The following is a 21,631-nucleotide window of genomic DNA, read 5'->3' as shown; positions in this document are numbered from 1 at the left end:
TTGTTGATGTGCACCTTCTTTTCGACTGTAACGCTCCACGCTTCTGGTTCATCTTTGATATCAAGGTCAGGATCACCTTGAAACTGGATAAAGACAAAAAGCAAGTGAGACGATAGACTAAGAAATATTTGAGAAATACTATGACTAGAAAGGTACGGAACTAAATCAGTAAACTGCAATGGTTGAATGGCTCGACTTGTGTGTGTTCACTAATGTGTAATGAGACGTGAAGTGATGAAAATTTAACGGTTATTCTGATCTTAAAGTGATAATCGATTATGCTCACCTCATCGTTCATTTCTGGAAAGAAAGGAAAACAGCAGAGAATCATTAAAGCGGCAATGTATCAGTGTAACGCTTATAAGCATCACGTTTGGCTTAATTCAGTTTCCCAGTAAATTCAAATTAAATGAAAATGGAATTACAATTTTTGTACACAACTGTCAAAATGACCAAAGCCTTGTTTCTGAATATAGATGAAAAATATATGTAGAGGGTTTTTTCGTGCTGGAGCAGAGTTATAGAAAAACGAATAGAGGTCTAGATGAACAGGAAAAATGGCTGTCGCTCGTGCTTCTGCGGTTTCCCTGGATTCCTTTCGCCCGTCTGATGCCGGCCGCTCCCTTTCCTCAGACGAGCAGTTTCACACGATATTGAGGGCCTGTCCATACTACGCCGGAGAAATTTGAAAACGCAGTTTAAATCTACGGTTTGGCCTACCGTCCAAACTAATCCGAACCGAAAACGGAGCTTTTTGAAAACGCTGTTCAAACCGGAGGAATTTGAAAACACCAGCTTTGCGGAAACATTTTAAAAACGGCGCTTTTCGAAGAGATAACCTCACGATGAGAATGTGATTTCCCTGACCGACTTTTCGTCAAACAAAAGTCCAAAATGAACGCTGATTGTTGTCCTTTTAAATTTCTCCGGCGTAGTGTTGACGGAAAACATTTGCTACGTTTTCAGAGTGAAAACGCCGTTTTCAAATTTCGCCGGCGTAGTGTGGACAGAAAAAGCTGGAAAACATTTGATGCGTTTTCAGAGTGAAAACTGCGCAGTTTTCAAATTTCGTCGGCGTAGTGTGGACGAGTCCTGAAACAAAGAGATTCTTGTGCTGAAGAAAGTATACATAACCATCGATGCTGTTTGATTGACGGGACACCCACCTCCTTCATCCTCATCTTCATCATCTCCAGACACATCTGGCGACACAGCAGTACTGGGAAAAAAGGCAGACATGGTTGGTTAGCTATTACTGGCCACGCTCCACTTGTTTGTCTTAATTAAACTGACTTTAACGCGGACACCTATCTAAGGTGGCCAGCTAGAGCTGGTGTCCACCTTCCAAAGAGCTCACTGTACGACCATAAGAATAACATTGGAAATAGCATCAAAGGAGTTCTGTAACAGATAATGTAGATGGCACCTGTTTTAAAAAGAACAGCCTAAATTTTTCAAGTATTTCAATAACAGACTAAGACATTGTTAGTCATCCTTGGTTATTTAATTGTTTTTTTCACTTTGGGTAGCTATAGGTTTCTTGGTTAATTGATCATAAATAAGCAAATAAAAAAAAAATGCAATATTTAGAGGGAAAGCCACGTGAGCCTTAGCTGGTTTTCGTGCGATTCTTCTAACATCGTCGAATTGGACTTTGGAGTGTTTTTGTACAGGGAGGAAAACTGCAGTACCCAGAGAAAAACCTCGGAGAATGGCGAAAACCAACAAAAAACTCAACCCACATATGGCGCCGAACCGGAATCGAATCCAGGCCAAATAGCTGGCAGGCGAACGCTCTCGCCACTACGCCATCCCTGCTCGCCTCTCCCCTCTAATCATGAAGTAAGATTACCTAGGTTTGTCTTTCCCCTTGTCCTTATCTTTGTTCTCTTCGTCCATTGTGAAGCTCCTGCTTTAGAAATAACAACACAACAGTTGCCATTAATTATCAATGGAAGATTACGACTTACCAACATTAAATTCACTAGTACACAAACGTACTTAGTTCACGGTTTACCTTCTAAAAGGCAGGGGAGAGGCTGGCTTGGCATGAAGGCTAGATCTTGAAGAAACAGTGCCGCCTCGACCACTCCGTGTTAACAAGCCAGGGTTGGGAAGCATCGGCACCTGAAACGAAATGAAATTTATTCTACCCAGAAAATGTTTCAGTGTCAACTAAAATCTTGGGTAGTAACAAAATCTTCATTGTAAGCAGGTATATACGTTCTTTTGTGTATAATAATATTAAACATTTACATCCCTCTGAAGTGACCAAGATCTAATTCAGCTCTCCTGGGGCCCGTTTCTCGAAGGTCCCCGAAATTTTTCGCACCCTGAAAACCATAGCAAAATCTCAAACCTTATGATTACAGATTTGTTTTATTCACGTATTCTGAATGTGAACAGAGGTTCCGTTCATGCAATAAGTTTCAGACGTATACACTTCTCCGTTTTCAGAAACAGATGAGCTAAAAATGGCTTTGCGAGCCCGAAATGTGTCCGGGGCTGGCCGGATAGATAGGTCTAGATACACTGCTGACAAACAGGTGTCGAGAATGTGTATTTAGCTCGTGAAACACGAAATCAAGTTTCTTGATGTCGTGAAGAGACCCTCCCCCTTCCTTTGCCCCTCCTTAATTCTGCTAATAACTATTAAACGTATATGCAGTTTCTTACCTGCTCTCCAGGTTTAGACATTTTAGCGGTCACACCTGAAGCTCTCCTTCCTAGCGCAGTCTTATGCTGTTCTTTGCCATCATTTGTCTCCTTTTTACCGTCTTCATTATCCTTGTTACGTGCTGCTGTATTGAACAAATTACAGATGTTTATAACCGTGTAAAATTATAAATTGGCTTGTTTATTGTAGAAAATTCCCCAACAGCGCGCAATATCATTGGCTACTTCGAGGCCACATGACATCTAACAATGAATCCGTTTCCAAAATCGATGACGACCGCCATTACACATGCATATACCAATGTCTTTGAAGCCTTACTTTACAGCAATTAATATTCCCAATGGTTTTACGAAATTGCCAGACCTTTTTTTTTCTAACAAACACAGTGGCCCTCCACAGGTCATAAGCTACTGCATTAGTCAACAACTTCCATTAGGATCAGTAACAGTAACAGTAACTTTATTAATGCACAATTGAATTACAAGCCTCGGTAGCAAAGCTATTCTGGGCAAACTATTTACATTAGTTACTTTTAGTTACTTTTAGAATTTACAGTATTATGTAGTTTAAAAGAGAGAACAAGAGAAGAAAAGAAATTAAAGAAATTTGAGTCACAGAGTCTGGAGTAAACTTACCGAAGCTCTTGTCTTTTCGTAAACTACTTCTATTACTTCCCTTCTGCAGCTTTGGAAGTTCTCGCTTTAATTGCTGAGAAAAATACAAGGGATATTTAGCATCGCTTGATTGTATAACGAAGAACATAACATCACCAAAGTAAATAATGATATGTTAAGAGCCCTTGCTGCTCATAAACCAACCACGTGACTATTTACATTACCCAGTGACTGTTTACATTAATAACGCGGCAGAATTTAAATGAGCAGGTTTGGAGCGCCAAAGGGGTGTGGTTCTTGGCTATGTATGAGTGATGTGCACTAATTTAAGAGATATCAAATAACGTATTATTTTTGGGTCACGCCTGAAATAGAGGAGTGTGCTTGGGTCAGGCCTGATATATAGTATCAAAAATGACATATTTTGGTCTGAAAAAGGGTAAGGGTTTTGTTTCAAGAAACCCACGCACACCCCCACCAAAACTGATTACGGAGGATATTTCCCTCCGGAAGGGGAAGGGGGGATACATTCCTTCACCACAAAACAAACAAATCTTGTACCTTGGATGATGACTTGTTTCCAAACAGCATGCTAAAGCGGCGAATGCCTTTTCCAGATTCAGGTTGTGGCTGCGGAAATTCAAGTCAAGATAGGATTAGAAAACGGTATTTATTGATAATGTCACAGGGAAAAGCAAAGCTACACACTGTAAAGAAATGGAGAAAGTTATTTCTTAACCATTATAATCGTAAAAGCCCTCAAGTACAAAATGGAAGAAAATCGTTCAAATTTCCAATTGCAAACGTCAAAACCGGGCAAAATACCAAATGAACGTACAGTTTAAAAGATTAAACTGATTTGTTTTCACACCAGGTTTTCGTTCACAATCCTCAATGTTAGGACTCAATCAATTCACTCGAGACAGTTTAGCAAACGCAACGCAACGCAACATGATCGTCAAAAATATGTTGGCTAAAACAATTTTCAATTATATAAAATACCTATACCTGACAGTAAAAAAATTCAAATTTAAAATTCGGTTGCGAAAATGAAGCCATTTCATGATGTAGTATTGGATGCAATGAAAGATCAAACACTGGAAATAGTTATCACCCTCTTCTCAACTAGAAGATTCATAAATGCAGAATTTTTTTCTTAAAACAAACTGGACCAACGTTTACCGTTTGCTTACATTAACAGGTGCCCATTTTTTTTGTCTCTTAGCAGAAATTTTGGTGAACATCTCCAAGAACACCGACGGTTCAACCAGCTTGTGATATTGCAAGTGCATTAATTAACTACCGTATCGGTATGAACTAAATCTCGATATTTCCTACCTTTTCGGCTTCTTCTGAATCTTCAGCACTCAAGTCGGGACCACTGCAATACAAGCAACATGACATTACAAACATTTCTACAAAAGATGGAAAAGTAAACTGTTCATTTCCCTGAAATCAGTGCGAGAGACAAAAAATATGCTGTAAAAGTGGAATTTCGAAAGAAGCGAGGTTGTTACTTTCGAGTTTTGGAGACCCCTGGGATCGCACCTTCAGAGTGGATGTGAGTGGATGAATATATTAGAGTTGTAAATACTTTAATGTAGATTTCATCCTATGTTAATATTCATAGCGGTGTCATTATGGTATATTATTATTATTATTCATCCGGGTGGTTAGAGACTTTACAAGCAATTGATTGTAGGGCAGTCTGGAACTTCCAGAGAAGATCGTTACGTTCAGGTTAATCAAAACCCGACTTTTGTTTGGTCAATCCTTGAGTTACTTTCGGAATAGCGCGGTCTTTAGCTTCGTTGAAAAAGATAAAAACATAGGCCCTTGGTTAATTTAAGGTCGGCACACACTTAAAGACATGTTAAGGGAACGTGAAGCGGGGACAAGCATCGTTGTGTGTACGCGTACAATAAACAGGGACAGTAGGCAAGTACAGTACGCCAGCTGGTACACACCAAGTGGTTATTGGTTCATTTCTATGTAAATGTAGATGTCGATGTAAAGCAATGCGACATTGAAAATGGAGGTAACTTTGTCCCTGCTTCATGACGCACGAATTGAAACCAGCTGAATTTCATTTTTCGCAAAGAAAACAAGCATGCCACACGAGGAAAACTGTCGCTGTACCATATCCCCGCTTTATGTCCCTTAATGTGTATCTTTAAACAGCTTGGTTTACCATGCATGTACTCCGTTTACACTCAGGTTTAAACATGTTTAGCTAACAGGGTCATCTAACAGTACTGTAACAGTACAAGAGAGACTGATTCAGTTAAACCGTGTCGAAAACTCAGGGTGCAAATTTGTTATCATTGGCTGTTTTTCAAGTTTAAACCAGGTTAACCTAAAGAGGTTGAGTTGAGTAGTGTGACCAGGATATGAGATTTCAAGGAAACACACTTAATCAATGAGAAGTTCTCTTTTGTGAAAATCAAAACTTCAGCGCACTTACTTTTCGCCCAGGAACTCTTCCAGTGACAACCTGTTTTGAGCTTTATCTTGTGATTCCCTGATAAAAAGAGAACTGCTGTCTTAACAACAAACCCCCTTTTTTCTCGTTTTTTCATGAAAATGTTTTGTTCCAGCATTAAAGTTTGTTGCAACGGCAACGCGAGATATAGGTAAGCCTTAACAGTAAGTTAATACACGTCATTTCATCCGAGCCAACGTAGCTAGAACAAGTGTTTTTGGTAATTTAGAATAGATAACAGTTAGTCTTCACTGATGAAGAGGCTCTCGAGTAGAAAATAACTATAATCTAAATTAAGATTTTACCTTCATTTATAAAAAAACGTTTACCAACATTATTCCGGGCTTTTATGGGAAAAGAAACCGTTCTCTTAGGGCTTGTGGCATTTTCTCTCTATTTGATCTGATTTTATGATCTGAATGCATTGCAAAGCCAAAGGCAATTAATCAGACACTGATGAAATATTATTTCCTGTGTTACTTGCTTTCTCCTGCTAAAAAAAACACTCTTAGCTGTAAGGGTAAAATTTGACACGTATTCAAATCATTTAAAAGTGTTATCCTTATTACAATTCAGCAATTAGGGCAGTTTTCAATTGAGTGTTTTAAACCGAAACCAAAGTAATCACCAATATGAATAACCAATCACAAAGGACACAGACAACACAGTGAACCAATCAAAACTCGAATCGCAAATACGTGTAGCTGACGCGAAGAAGAGCGGGAAAACGTGTGCGAGCGGGTCACGATTGGTTTTAGTTTTGGTTTTACTTCTGATTGGATGAAAAAGTGGCGCGAGTTTTTTTAAGCCAATCATGTGGCGTAGTAATGTAAAATGAATCAATCACCATCAGTGAGTTCGATCAACCTTCGTTCCCAGGGCCTCTCATCTTCCCACCCTTCCACTCTTTATCTCGCGTATGAGTATGCGGAGTGTTGTTTGAAAAGTTAATTGATTTTAATCCTTTAATTCTGATTTCAAGACAAAGGTTAAATAAAGTAAAATTTAATTTAAATGTTTAAACTTCATTGATGGCTTTCAATTTACCAAGAGCAGTTTCCAAATGATTGACAAAAAATGTTCACTCCAAATTTTCCCACAAAGCCAGTCACTGCAGCTACACATAGCGAACTGGTGTCGAGGGTGAATTTTTTCGAATGTGAATTTATAATATTTGCCTCATTAGCACAATAGCAGGGCGTTTAGGTCACGATTAATTTGCTCTTCAAATTTGAGCCTTATGTATAAAATAAATATTGTGTGACATGGGCTCAAAAACTTGAAATTATACAAAGCATGTATGGGCTCGATGGCATTTTTGTTTGTTTCAGTTTTTAAAACACAAGTCTTCTTCCACATAGCAAACAAGGAGTTAAAAATCTTGCCGATTAGTTAGCTTCACATTGCCTAGTACCTGTACGGTTTTTCCCAGACCTTCACGGTCAATTGATTTCGGTGACGTATCCGAGACGAAGAGCCGGGAGCACACCTTTTGCCTCGGACCACGTGACCTGCAAACGATTGACCAAGGCAAAACATATAGGCCTAGAAACTAGGTAAGGCTTGACATACTATTCACAGGTTTGGCGGCAGTTCGCATATAGATAATACGGTGTCCTCTCTGACCAAAGTCTTATGCTAATGTGGCAAAATGTAAACTCTGACATCACCAAAGATTGGCCTATATCTTAGCTTAGCACTGATGGTAATATTCAGCGCAAAACACCATCTGAAAACTGCTCTGTGACATATTGTTATACGTTACCTTATAGTAGCTAAAGCATGCAGGGAATGCCACTTCTTTGCTGCTTTAGCATTTAATTGAAGTTGACGCCTTTTTGGACTGAACAAGAGAAGAGTGGTAAAGCAAGACAGCATGCAGGTTATTTTATCAAAGATTCTGGAATGCCTTAATTATTTTCATTTATTGTAAATTATAGTTTATGATTATTCCTGAAATTTGTGAATAAAATTCTTAGGAGAAGGTGCTCGCTTAATTTGAAGAATTTTCAGGACGCCAGTTGACATTAAACGTCTTATTCAACATAACCTTTACACAATCTCTTGATGATTTAAATATGCCATTTAACTGAAGAATTAAATCTCAAACAAATGTTAAATGTATTTTCTAGGTTATCATATGTGAGAGAGTATGGGTGGTAGTCACAGTATGATTAATTTAACTCTTTCAAGTGCAAAATAATTTTGTAGTTCAATATATTATTGATGTAAACATTACCTAGAATATCTTTATACAAATTACATTTATTTTGCTTTGAAATGCAAAGATTGTTGATCTACTGATAAGAATGGTTTAAAATTAATACATGTTGAGGACCTATGTTCCATTAGGAACGAAGAGGAATAAGTAAGTAAGTAAATGAATGGAGCGAATGCAAAAATTGTCTTTGATTTCTATCTTTCAGCTAACATAAATAACTAAATAGCAACTTGTCAGATTGAAAATTTGAAACATAAATAACTTACTCATCATTGAGAAAATCCAGCAAAGACATCTGTGTCTCTGCTTTTGACAAGTTCCTTTTCTGAATTTCCGGGCTAAATTGAGATCTAAAAACAAAACAATATAATACACAGTAAGTGAAAAAAGCTATACTGAAGGATCAGATCAAATCTGCTTAGAAACATAACCTTGTTCATGCTACATAAAATTTTAGAGGGGAAGAGGGTAAATACAAATAAAATTAATGCTTCTGGTTGAAGGATCAAAAATCACTAAGATCAATATGTGCAGAGGCCAGTATGGAGGTAGCCCTTTATACACATCAAAGGCCTATGGTGCTGCTATTTCAGAAATGGACTACATTCTCTGTGTTTCAAAAAACGTTTTAGTAGTCATTCAGCTGTGTTTTAATGGAAATCTGTGAATCTGATTGGTTCTCTAATTGTTTACTATTTAAAAATTAGATTATGAGCTCAAGATTTCTATCGCATGATACAATCATGATAGTTGATGAGGGCACTGCCGAAGTCAACTATCACGCATAGAAATCGAGAGAGAATAATCCAATTGTTTTAGTATAAATCTACTAGTCGTTAAAAACTTTATCTAATTCACAGACACTTCGAAAACGCCAACAAGCAGCCATCATTTTGTTAACAAATGCACACTGCTATGCTACTCACTATCTATAACAGAATAGATAGCGAGTAGCATAGCCAATCAGAGAATGGCATTTGTGATAGAATGCTAGTACATTTATCCTAACAACGTTTAGTAGCCACTCAGCCGTGTTATATTGGAAATCTGTGAATCTGATTGGTTCTCGTTGTTTTCTTATTCCCTGATAATGGAATGTTGACTGCTCTTTTAATATCATTTCAGAAAATTATATATGAGATATACAACTTATAAAAAACTTTGTAAGTAACATACCCTTGTTTCTTATTATCAACAGGATTCCCTGAGGAAAAGAATTTTGTGTAAATAATAACCTCACAAGCGTCAAAATACATGTAAACATTACAAGTTATTTTCTTACTGACTGACCGAGCAACTGACTGACCACCTGACCACCTGACCACCTGTAAACTTCTCAATACAAATTTATTGTAAGACAGTGATACTTAAATCAACTATTCTGTAGACTTATTTCCAGTTTTGCTTTTACTTAGAGACAGGCATTTCAAGATTACCTTGCCTAAGAACAGCACAGCATTAGCATGCCAGCCAGGACTGAACCCCAGGCCCTAGCTGCTCAAAGGCTGGATAATGCTATCCACAGGATAAATCACCATCCGGTGGATATTACCTGCCGGATAGTGATTTATTTGGCGGATAGCATTAACCACCTTTCAAACAACCCAGGCCAGAACTGTTAATCATTCAGAGTCCAGTCATGTGCTTGTGATGTGGTGTTTGGGATCAAGACTGAATTTAGACTGCTGGCAGCCAGTTTTTTTTCTAAGGGTCACCTAGACGAGTGTTTAGACATCACAAATGCAATAGGGCAACATGGCCAAAAAACGTTTCGCCTCATAACCCCTGCTGAATTTCGAGAGAAAAACAGTCTGACAGCAGTCTAGACTGAATTAGAATTTGGAGTGCTGGTTCTTGTGGAAGAAAGAAACCCAGCAAAAAATCATCCTCAGAGCAAGGAGGACAACCAACAACAACAACAAATTCCACGCACTTATGATGCAAGGTACAAAAATTGAATTTGAGCCACAGTGGTAAGATGTCAGCATTCTAACCAAAGCGACCCCTCCCACTGCTCCCCAAGTCACCAACATGCTTCCCCATTAGAATTATAAATTAAGGACTTACCATCTTCGCCTAGTTTGAGATCAGCAAGGCAGCTGTATGAATATGACTTCGTCTGGAGATTACTTTTGTTGGGATTTAAAAGCCCACCTTCTTTATGGTTCACATTTAAATCGACATCATTCAATGATGTTATTGACGTATTGCTCGATGACTTGGCCATGTTTTGTTTTCCATCGCTGGCTTTCTTTATAGAATCTAAAATATCTGCAAGTTTATTTCCCTCCTCTTTGGGAGTGTCGAGATTTAACGAAACAGGTCTTTTGCTTTTGAGAGCTTGTATCCTGCTAAGTGGTTTGCTGTTTTTAACTTTTTCTTCATTGTCAATGCCCTTTGTTAAGTCATCAAGGCTTGAGCTTCTCTTGGTCAATTCTGGCTTTTCCTCCTGTTTTCCCCAGCTGCGTGTCCGCCGCACATCACTTTTATTGTCAACAGAAAGGAGCTTATTTTTTGTATTATCGGATGAATCTTCTTGACTCTGAGTTATATCCTTCGCTTTCTCTGCAATAGTCTCCTTTGTTTGGGAAGTTCTTAATTTATCAGTCAGTAGACCACCAGGTTTTTTATCTTTTTGCTCTAAAGTGCCATTCATGACCGGTTTCTCATCTTTTGCTTTTATTCCTAGGACCATTAAAAATGTGCCACCATCAGAACTTATATCCAGAAATGCAAAAAGACATCATGTTACACACAAAAAAAACGTTTTATCATGGTTATCATTAGTAGAAAAAATAGTAAAGATGAAAAACCTTCTGCCAAAACCTGTACTCTTCACAGAACCTCAAAAAAAAACCTCTACTCATGTTACAAAATTTAAATTCTAATTACCTGCGATAACATGAGCTTGTTGAAGGTCCTGTGCACTTAATGATGGACAGGACAAGCAACGCAAATGCTTTCCTTGCAATCCACCTCTACCAGCCTACAAAATAGCAGTGTGATGGTGTCAACAAATAAATAAAAGCTACACATTGTTCTTGATTAATCCCAAGGAGATGAGTTAGTTTTGCTTTCTAAATTTCCTTGTGCAAAAGAAAACAAATCATTCTATATAATTCATCACAGAACAATCATTTAGACTCTTTTTATATACTGATAAATATAGTAATAAACGAAAAGGCTATTTTAATGATTACAGCAAATCATATACATGTAGTAGTAAACTGTAAACCACATTATGTGATTTTTTCTTAATACAAGCTTAATATAATCTTGTGCAATTGCATAATACCAGGGCTCAAAATTAACAAAAATCCTTAAGTCACCATTTGGTGACTAAGTGGTAAAAAATAGTCGCCAAATACAAATTTTTAGTCGCCAGATGGTAAAATCAAATAGAAAAGACACTGCAATCTGTAGGCACACATGACCCACTCAATGCTCAAGGGTTTGCAATGCATTATAAGGTGATTTCGAACAGGGGTAGGGGACTGGAAAAGAGTGAGTTCCCATGGGAACAGAATTTTTTTATAACCATGGGTGTGTTTCCTGTAGAACTATTAGCCTACTAAGTTTCAATGGTCTGCACTGCAAATTGGCCTAGGAAGCTCTATTTATATACTTGATATAATATTGGGTTGACTGTATGACATCATCAGTCATCTCATTTGCATATTTTACACATTTTTGCATGAACTAATGCAGATATTTGCAAACAGTAAACAGCATTTTTATACTTTCACAGAATTCTATGTGATACACCTAAAACGTCAAGGGGTAAAAATTTGATCATGGTACCACTTTGAGGTATCAGATGAAATTCTTTTTGTACATATATTTTTTTTTTTTTTTGCTTATTTCACTGCCTAAATCAATGTGTTAACCAATTCAATATCAATGTACTTATTTATTAACACTATGAAAAAATAAGTGTATGTAAACAAACAATTCCATCTGTGTTTCCTTGTATTTTGAAACTTTTAATATTCACCTTCATTGACATGAAAATTTATCTCCATAAATACTCACCAATGTTTACTTTGCCACCAGATAATAAATATTAAATATTCTGTCCTAACAATGCTTAACATGACACAACACAACATGAAGTCACATGATGTTTACATTATGTTAAACCATGCTACCCAAGCACTATATTAAGGTACAAAACATAATGGAACATAATAGAACACAACATCACACAGTACCTCTCTGGGACCTCTTTGTGAATTAACCATTCGAAGTTTTTGTATTTCCTCATTGATATCTCTCAATCTCTTGAGGTTTGCCTCTGTAAGTAAAATACAATTGACTTAAGCTTTAAAGAACAATTGAAAAAACTATCATGCGCTGATGGAGTAATAAAATGTGTTCTGAAAATGTATAGATCCGTATAACAGCACATGCAGGGACAAATTTTCTGGTGCAAATGGTGTGAAGCAAAACTAGAGTGTCTGGGATTACTCATACAAATGCATGCTTGCATTTATTTAGTTAACTTTCCTTAAAAAATAGCCCAGATAAGTGCCCAATCTGACTGGCTAAGAGCCAGGTTACTATAAAATTATCTCTTAGACACAGAAAACTTTCACCAGCTATTAATTTAAAAATGTATAAATTTAAATTTTACTTCTAGTGTCTTTCATTGCAAGCAAGTTGTATTTTTAGCTTTTAGCCTTTTATATTATCATAGAAGAGCCAATTTTTATTTGGATTTGCTAATAAACCATCATCATTATTATTTTTATTATTAATTTTTTAAAAGTGGAACACTTCCCAGGTCTCCATTGCTTGTGTTCCAACTGCACTTATTTGCAATTGCACTCCAGTTGCAAAAATTGTTCTCCCAAACATCCACTTGTTTTTTTAATAACTGTACAGTTCTAACCATGGAAAATGTTGGCTTTTTTACCAAGTACTAAGAATATTATTGTACCTAACAAATGTCGGTTTCCACCCCCAGTATTTCTTCCAGAAGTCATACTATTCAGCTGGCTTGTGAACTTCTTTGATGAAAGTTCCCTATTGATTTGCTTTAATTCTTCATCACTGCTAGATGCGTCTTCTGTGAAAAAATAATCACATAAGTTGGGAACCTGTTTTAATGGTAAAGCTGTGGTGCAAGAAATGTGCTGATCCAGAAAATATCCAAACCCCTCCCATGGAAGGCTTTTAAGTTTGAAAATTCCGGTTTAGTTTCATACATTTCTTTAAAAATTTAAAACAACATACAACAGTATGGGTAAGCATTTAAACTGGATCAATTTTCAAATTCGGTAAGTCTTCATTCCCTTTATTCAGAATGAGTGTCTGATGTACATGGAGCAGATTTCCCAAGGAAAGGGCAATTTGTTTGCTGTTTTTGTCCCATTGAAGGAATGAGGTTAAATACCTTCCAGTCTGAGCACAAACTAACCCTTCAAGTAACCCTATCTATATATATAACCTTATCTATATAGTATATCAGAACTGGTTCACTCCCCCAGTTTCTGCAGCTGGACATGACCAAGACTATATCTACATGTACCAAATACTCCCTCTGGATCACATGCTAGTCCTTGACAGGTTTCCTGCCAACCCCTACCAACCTAGTTCCTACTACTGTAGCAATAACGACAGCGTCACCTAGGACAACGTCTTGTAAAAAATGTATTTATATCTCACCTTTGAATGTTGCAACTGTGCAAATCTGTTCAACACACCTATCAATCTAAAAACTTGCTCAGGCTAAACACGCAATGACAGCATTCAATTCCAATGGAAGTAGATACAAAAAATTTGCCATTGCAGTTCATGTTCTCCAAAATATGTAGAAATTGGTCATTTCACATTGTTGTTTTGAAGAAAATGGTTGAGAAATGTACCAATGATTCCAAACGCACATGCAGAACTATGGTTCTGTTCATTAAACCTTTTGTTTGGTTTTGTTCTTGTCGGCGTTGCCATCATGGTTTGCTAAAGCTCCCTATTATGCCAGGTGTTTAGTACCATGTTGTAATCTGGACATTATGGGGCACTTTTACTAGGGCTGTCAATAAGGGTCATAACCTGTCGCACCGGTTACGGCTGAGCATGCTTGATGGGCCCTTGTTGTTGTGGGTGAACTTGGCTGTAGTTGAAACAATTCACCCATAAAGTAACAAATTTGTTATGGGAGTGAAGATGAAGGCAACAGGTGAATTAAAACTTAGTAACAGCCCTGGTAACAGTAATATTCCTTACTCAAGCACACACACACAGCTTCATTAAAGAGCATGAAGTGAAGTTACACTATCAGACCTGCTGTATCCTTAGTTTTTCTTCTGACTGGCCATGAGTGACGAAACTTAGGTATTCTCTTCCTCATCTGATAGGAAGAAAAAACCACAGTCATTGATCAAATATTATTAAGGGTAAGTGCATATCAGTACCAATATTTCAGTATCAATCATATCAGTACCAATATTTCAGTATCAAAAGAAATTTTGAGTAAATATCTGGCACACTTACTTCTTCTTCAACAAGCGAGTTAATATCTTGCAGCATTTCAATGTCCTTCTCTGTAAAGAAAATTGGTTCAAAATTATATAATCTAGTTGCCATACAGCTTCCCTTTAGAGATAAATACTAATACATGCCTACATTTCAAAACTATCTCAAACCATAAGATTACACAAAGTTCATTTACAGCTGAACCTACAATAAGTGACACAAATTGCTAGAACAGGTAGACCCCCATGTTACCTTTGCCCACCTTAAATGTTGGAGTGAAGCTTAATATGTACATGCTGGGTTTTTTAACATCATCAAGATGGGAATTAATCTGGTCAGCATTCAAATAGATTGTCAGTGGCTGAAGTTTTAATTGCTTACCAAGTGAGTTCTGTTCTTGAGATGTGTAACTTGATATCGTGGTGGTACCCAACTCACTTTTCTTTACTTGCGGTTTCGTTGTGTCTTTGGGTGTTCTCTTTTCACAATCACCAGGACCCCTAAGAAAAGTAACAACCAGTGGTTAGTACACATCGAGTCCTGACAACTGCAGTGTCATTCACTTATTATCAGACTCTTCATTTTGATAAAAGGCAAAGTTAAGAACAAGAAGGCCATCAATACCTTGAAAGCATGTCTGCAAGCAGCTTCATTCCTCTTTCCCGTGCGATATCCTCAGGTACTTTTCCTGACTTGTCTTGTGTGTGAAGAGCCTCACATGATCCTGGCTGATCCAGAAGGTAAGTTGCTAGTTGAGTGAATCCCAATCTGGCCGAAAGATGAAGTAACGTTTCCTGGCCTAGTAGAAAGAGAGGATGCAGGTGTTGAGAATAAATCAACTTGAGACTTTGTCAGACGTGATTCATGTATAACTACCTCAAGTAAGTTAGTTTGTTATGAGGAAACTGATAGATTTTCAAGCACAACACTGCCTAAGAGGATGATTCATAGTTAAACTTAAGTTCTGCCGTAAATAAGAAGAATCTGCACAGATAATTACTGTGCACATTTACCGTAAGTTATCATCCAAGGTGCTTATCAAATTCTTGGATACAGGTTACTTGTTCAGGGGGGTTGATTATCACCTTCCCTTGAAACAGGCTTTTAGCTAGGATTTGAAAAGTGGGTGTCCAAAATGTGCTATAGGGCCTGCTCAAATGAACAATTTACAAGGCAATGTATGGAAAATAAAACAGTTTTCTTTAAAAAGTGGCCGTCCACAGGACGCCTCGACACTCATCTGGCTAAAGCCTGCCTTGAAATCTCTAAAGTGCTCAAATTACAAACCACAAAGTAACGAAGGCTCTTAAGACTGATGGATTTAATAAACTTTAAACTAACAATATTTAGATAAATCATTCTCAACACAAACTGAATTCAATACTTTTTTTCTGAAAAAACCATTAACTATTAACTGAATTTAACTTGGCACACTGGACACTGATACAGGAAAATAGGCATTTATCAGAAAGGGGTGATTTATTAGAATAGTGGCAAGTATTGGAATGGGGCAGCATGCTTGACCCTTTGCTGTAGTGGCCCGTCAGGCTGGTTTCCATAGCATGAAGCAATTAAGAGTATTTTTTAACCCACCCGCAACCCCCCCCCCCCCCCCCGTCCAAATGAGATGCTTGTCCATTGTAGGTTTATCCCAGCATTTTATTTGCAAGTACCATTACCATTTATGCCTTAATGCCCTGTGAGAGTAAATTTTCTTGTCTATAAAGAATACAGCATAATGACCATGGCAAGGACTGCTTGATCTGGGGTCCAGCATATGACCAGGGTTTCATTAATGTTTTCACAGGAGGGTAACCGGTTTTCACAGGTGGGCAAAACTAATAGAACTGAACTCCTTTGTAAGAAAAACTTTCCTCTAGATGGTCAAAAACCAACCTGGCAAAATTGTCCTCACAGACAGGCAATTTGCCCAGTGCCCGGCCCTTAATGAAACCCCTGACATTATACTACCGCCTGGTCAGCTCACAATTAGAATCTGAATGTAGAATGTACACTGCATTACCAGAGAACTGGCTTAATTTCTATTTTTCCTATTACTTCTGATATCCATAGAGCAGTTTATCCATGATACATTGCCAAAATGTACAGCAGAAAAAGAGCTACAACTATATCATACTCACCATTTACATTCTGATAATTCTCCATCCCTTTTTCACCAAATAATGACCAAGTAGGAGACAAATCCAGAAACTCAAATGCATTCGTTATTCTGGAATCTAATGTGTCTTTAAGTTCCTTGGATAAACTATTTGATATTTCTGACAAAGATGTGAGACATTCAAAAAGCTTGCTATCTGATGCACTGTCTGCCAAAAGTTGTGCAATGATTTGTTCTGTCTCCAGCAAGTACAAAAATTTATGTGACGAGAGAGAGCCCACTTTGTTTTCTTGGGCGCAGTATACAGTAAGCGAGACTCTTTCTGCCTGGTCATGATCTGAAACAGGACAAAAACATGCCTAATGAGAGTGCTGTTTTCAACAACAAGAAGGGTAAATTTTATTTTGCATCTGACTATGGCAATAAATACAGTTAAATTAATACACTGTTTCCAGCAGAGAGTAGCCAAGGTCCAAAAATGTATTTCCCTTAGGTACTGTAAATTATACCCTAATAAGCAGATGCAGATATCTAACAAGTAACTGTAAGAGTGGTCAATGGGTCTATAATAACCATTTTACTAATATGTGGTATCTTCACGAGAGTTTAACTAATGTCTGGAAATCTTCAGCCAAAAGCAAACTTTAACAAGTCCTAATAAAACATGTTTTTAGTCAGTTACAGTATGCACAGTATAGATCTAAGTAAATACAGTTGAACCTCCCATAAGCGAAAACCCAAAATGTCAAGCTGAGGTGGTCGCTTACAAGAGCTTAGACCATAGTGGATCAAAAATTTGGCACAGATAGCATAATTATTGTAACTACAGACTTACCCCGTGTTTTAAACATTTTATTCATGAAAAAAGTCAATTTTGAGGGAAAAAATCCAGTTTCCCAATGATTGAAATATTGTTGTCTTTTGTAATACCTGGGAATACGATAATGTTACAACACCTTATTATCCAATTTCCTCTCTATTATCTGTCAAGTGGTCGCTTATGGGAGGTTAAAAACAAAAAAAAGTTCAAACTTTCAGCTCTAAAAGTGGTCACAGTTGCTTACAAGAGGTTCCAAGTATAGTGATTTGGCTTGGAAACTTTTGGTATTTTGGAAAACTGGTTGCTGAGGAGAGGTGGTCGCTTACTGTATAGGTGGTTGCAACCGGAGGTTCGACTGTATTATTGCCATTACATCCATATGTAGTAATACATGCATAGAGGGATTATTTTGTACCTGGCACAACTGCACGTAGAGTATATGCATTTATTTGTTGTGCTGTAGTTACATGCCGCTGACTTTTTCCTTCAAATACCAGGTAAAATTCTCCATTGTCTGGTAGTGGAAAATCATCTGAGTATGTAATAAATATCACCTCCCCACCCTGGAAAAGAAATGGAAAAAATGAAAAACTTAAATAACAACCAAAACTAGGGACACTCTTAGAGAGTCACACATATGTGGCACTTATAGTGTTGGCCACCATATTTTCTATGGCATGGTATAAAATAGTTCTAACGGCTTGTGTGTATACCAAGAAAATACAAGGGACTTGTGAGATATTTTATGGAACACAACTCGAAAGCGTAACATAACTTATGTATTAATCAAGAAAAGCAGTAGCTGTATAAGCTAGAGATGATGTCATTTTAGCAATATTGTCAGACAATAGTCTGTTGCTTATATTCCCAGTTGGAAGATCTGAATTCCAAAAAAAAAAATTTGCCTTAAAATCTTAAAATTGAAAATTTTGAGCTAGTCATCGAATTGTTGATTGGGTGCAGACAATACAAACAAGAGAAATTGATACAGAAGTCAAAATAATCTGGGAATGCCAAGAAACTTTGGTAGTGTTTGCATTCCAATGACTGACTAAAACCACAAGAATAAGTAGCAATATGTAACTGTTGAATTGCAAATGTTTTGCATGTGATGCAGTATCGTATGTATAAGTTGTCAAACGAAAAGCAACTAAACAGAGACGATGACAGGTTATACTATAACAAAATGATCCGATGGATAAAAACAAATTTCAAAATTAGGGTTCTATTTCAAAGTGTGCTGATATAACAGCCAAACAACAACAAAGAGAAAGAGGAACGTTTGTAGAGATAAGATCCGAGTTTACCAAAACAACAGGAGGTTCATGATCAGCTATATCGACACGCCAACGAACTTTATTTACAAATCCTAAGTCGTTAATCAGACCAGAGGTGTACAAATATGCAGCGGACAGCTGGATTCCAGCTCATAAAGGTTTTCATTTTATCTGGACTGGGTTCCTTGACGGAAGATTAGAAAGTTCTCTTTGGACAGATTCGATCGCGTGACATAATGGTGCGAGTGTCTTCCACACTTTGAAAATCGACAAAGTCAACTAAACATTCGAGCGATCGAATCTTGCACCTTGTGTAAACAAATATTCCGAACTTGATGTGAGATTCGAAATTAACTTACGATACATTCACTAAAATCGCGTTTTATTTAGCGATCTTTCAATCAACGGAGTAATCTGACAATACCAAGGTCAAAACCAAAACTTGGACCATTCACGTAATTAAAACGATGACCTAACATCAAGCATTGTGAGCGCAGACCTAATAAATTCCATTGAATCCAAATAGAAGATGTTGGAAGGTGCACTAGCCCCGTCTAATGCCAGCAACATGTGAAAGTAATATAGCTTCTTTCGAAGCTTTGAAGTGGTAAAACAGATAACACAAGAGATTGCACTTACACGGGTTGGCGAGCTCTGTGGAGTGAAGGCCATGCAACATGCCTCTGTTGAAAGAAAAGAATATCATAGAATGAGAAATCGGGGTTCCAAAATGTAACTTAAATGATCGAGTTGGGACCTGGAACTTTGTATACCCTGAAACCTTTCAAATGCAAATTTCGACCTTAGCCCACGAATAACATGACTAAAGCGTAACAATCTCATATGAAGAAATAATTATTGAAAAACAAAACAAAGAGATTACGTGAATGTAATCGAAACTTATGAGAGAGCAATTCAGTTATTATAAACTAGGTAAAACTAAAACCTTGAGATTTTACGTTACGGAAACCTTTCTTACGTTTGATGACTTTGTTTATTTGCTATGTGACTCGTCGACAGATTTCATCCTAATCTATTTGGGGACTTTAATCAGGCAGCTAATTTGTAGCCTTAAAGGAAGGAATTGCTTCCCCGAATCCACGTAAAATATTCTAGAAGGCGAAATAATAAAGACGACCGAGACTGGCTCGAACGCTATGAATCGTTCCTCCTGTAAAGCATTCAATTAGCAAAAATTGTCCACCGATTTCCTTAGTCATATGTTGTGACCCACATGATCGTTTCATGTTCAACAGCAATTATTTTGTTCCAGTAATCACAACTTTGAATGTAACGTAAACGTTTAACGTAAAACAACAAATATTGCAATCAAGTTTGAGCTCACAAATAACAGGACAACATGAGCGAAGCGCGTGTAAAAATGTCGTTGGATTGATCTTAACCTCCAGACTTGACCTTGCTTTCAAAATACTTTTTTCGACACCCGGAAAGATTCCAGAAAAATTATTAACCAGTTGGCGTATTAAATTGTCCGTTTATGGGTATTTTCGAAATACTAATTTGGTACAAACGTTATGTACGTTCGAGATGATCGTATTTAGTTCGCTAAGTGCTTTCAATTCAACACTTGTGGCGGGCTAGTCTGTACGTATTGTGGTCTTATTACGAGGAATAATTAAGTCGCGATAATTTCATTTTCTGAAAATCAAAGGTGAGGAAGAAGAAGCATTATGTAGTTCTGCACTGAAGCCACTTGAACTAAAAGTTCAGCCCTGCGTAACACCTCATCAGTTGGTTAATTATGTCCAACAAGTAAACTCTATGGCATACAAGCTTGCTTGGGTTTCCAAAAACATATTATAGATTTGAGTGTCAAGGAATCAGTTGTACTGCTATGTCGAAACACTATCGGGGCTAGACGAAGCTCAAGAGTAAATCATAAAGCTATTATATCTTACCTGAAGCCTTATCCGAGTCCTTAGCCTTTGTAGAGTTCATTTTAAATCGATGATGACACGACTTCCCTCAAGGACCCGTTGAATTGAAATTTAAACCTTCAGCCGACTTAGCCTCTAGCATCAAAACCACGAAAGTCTTGATACAGTAGCAGTCATGATATACGTTAGACAGCTAAAGGCATACACCGAACAACAACATAACGCTTGCTTGTCAGAAAATCAAGGCCAACGATGAACACATCGTTGCCTAGTACCACTAGTACTTCATTTTGTACCCGCCGCCATTTTCATCACGGCGGTCGCCATCCGGTAATTTCCTCATTTACAAACTGTTCGTAGCATTCCACCAGAATTTCAACGTTGAAGATGTGTAGCCTTGTCTCTTTTACGGTAAAATGATTTCACGTGGATAAAAAGTCACCAGTCTTCCAGTTGAAAACAAGCCGATCCAACTAAACAATTCACATAAGAATCCCAAACCCTCGAGCCTCCAAAACCGCTCTGGTGACGTCACGTCCTCGTTTCTCTCCCCCCATCCCAGGGGAAAGCTGTGTCAACTCAGCGCAACCTTACCAAAAATAGTTAGCAATTTCCTGTGTGGTAACCGTTGAGTTCAGGCACCATATCATTGCTTTTATTTTTTTTTTATTTCAAACTTACTACCAAACTGATGTCTCTACCACGCCAAATGAAATATCTTGAACAAAACCGAAGGTAAGAGGCCTTAACCACTCTTAATAATTAATCTATTGAACGGAATAGTTTATGATACTGTTATCTTCTTTAAACGCCCACTTGTTCTTACCTCACCCCTCAGTGTATATATCTAATGCTTGCTAGCAGACTAAAGTAAGCTGTACACAGGAAAAAGAAAACAAAATCATTTTGGCAATCTTGACTTAAAGTGGCGGGAATAAAGAAATAAACTTTTACGTTCTATAGCGTAAAATGTTTTGAAATGCCCGAGATGGGAAACTTAAATAATCACATTTTTTGCCAAAGTTGTTTAGTTCCATATAATTCCTCAG

General features: G+C 37.5%; 1 protein-coding gene across 4 annotated transcripts in view; it reads right to left on the bottom strand.

The window, feature by feature from the left end:
• LOC145494154 (rho guanine nucleotide exchange factor 28-like) overlaps positions 1-21,372 on the bottom strand; it is a 32,719-nt gene extending 11,347 nt beyond the window's left edge. Inside the window, exons 1-24 of one of the 4 annotated variants that reach the window (XM_081473628.1) lie at positions 20,604-21,372; positions 19,324-19,367; positions 17,823-17,970; positions 16,610-16,924; positions 15,093-15,267; positions 14,850-14,968; positions 14,487-14,536; positions 14,277-14,343; positions 12,934-13,062; positions 12,206-12,288; positions 10,887-10,980; positions 10,062-10,679; positions 9,171-9,198; positions 8,261-8,344; positions 5,756-5,812; positions 4,630-4,672; positions 3,853-3,921; positions 3,313-3,385; positions 2,677-2,798; positions 2,018-2,127; positions 1,853-1,912; positions 1,167-1,219; positions 287-300; positions 15-83 (exon numbers count right to left, since the gene is read on the bottom strand). In XM_081473628.1, the coding sequence (XP_081329754.1) occupies positions 15-83; positions 287-300; positions 1,167-1,219; positions 1,853-1,912; positions 2,018-2,127; positions 2,677-2,798; positions 3,313-3,385; positions 3,853-3,921; positions 4,630-4,672; positions 5,756-5,812; positions 8,261-8,344; positions 9,171-9,198; positions 10,062-10,679; positions 10,887-10,980; positions 12,206-12,288; positions 12,934-13,062; positions 14,277-14,343; positions 14,487-14,536; positions 14,850-14,968; positions 15,093-15,267; positions 16,610-16,924; positions 17,823-17,970; positions 19,324-19,367; positions 20,604-20,643 (2,664 nt within the window). In that variant the 5' untranslated portion in view covers positions 20,644-21,372. Of the gene's footprint in view, positions 1-14; positions 84-286; positions 301-1,166; positions 1,220-1,852; positions 1,913-2,017; positions 2,128-2,676; positions 2,802-3,312; positions 3,386-3,852; positions 3,922-4,629; positions 4,673-5,755; positions 5,813-8,260; positions 8,345-9,170; positions 9,199-10,061; positions 10,680-10,886; positions 10,981-12,205; positions 12,289-12,933; positions 13,063-14,276; positions 14,344-14,486; positions 14,537-14,849; positions 14,969-15,092; positions 15,268-16,609; positions 16,925-17,822; positions 17,971-19,323; positions 19,368-20,603 lie in introns of all 4 variants that reach the window. The other 3 variants (XM_081473619.1, XM_081473623.1, XM_081473631.1) reach the window with 3 other exon arrangements.
• Positions 21,373-21,631: the final 259 nt, after the last annotated feature.

The sequence above is a fragment of the Orbicella franksi genome, chromosome 1 (genome assembly GCF_964199315.1).
Source record: "Orbicella franksi chromosome 1, jaOrbFran1.1, whole genome shotgun sequence".
In the NCBI taxonomy this organism is placed as follows: domain Eukaryota; kingdom Metazoa; phylum Cnidaria; class Anthozoa; order Scleractinia; family Merulinidae; genus Orbicella; species Orbicella franksi.
Note: the sequence above shows the minus strand (reverse complement) of the source record. Positions and strands in the feature narration are given on the sequence as shown.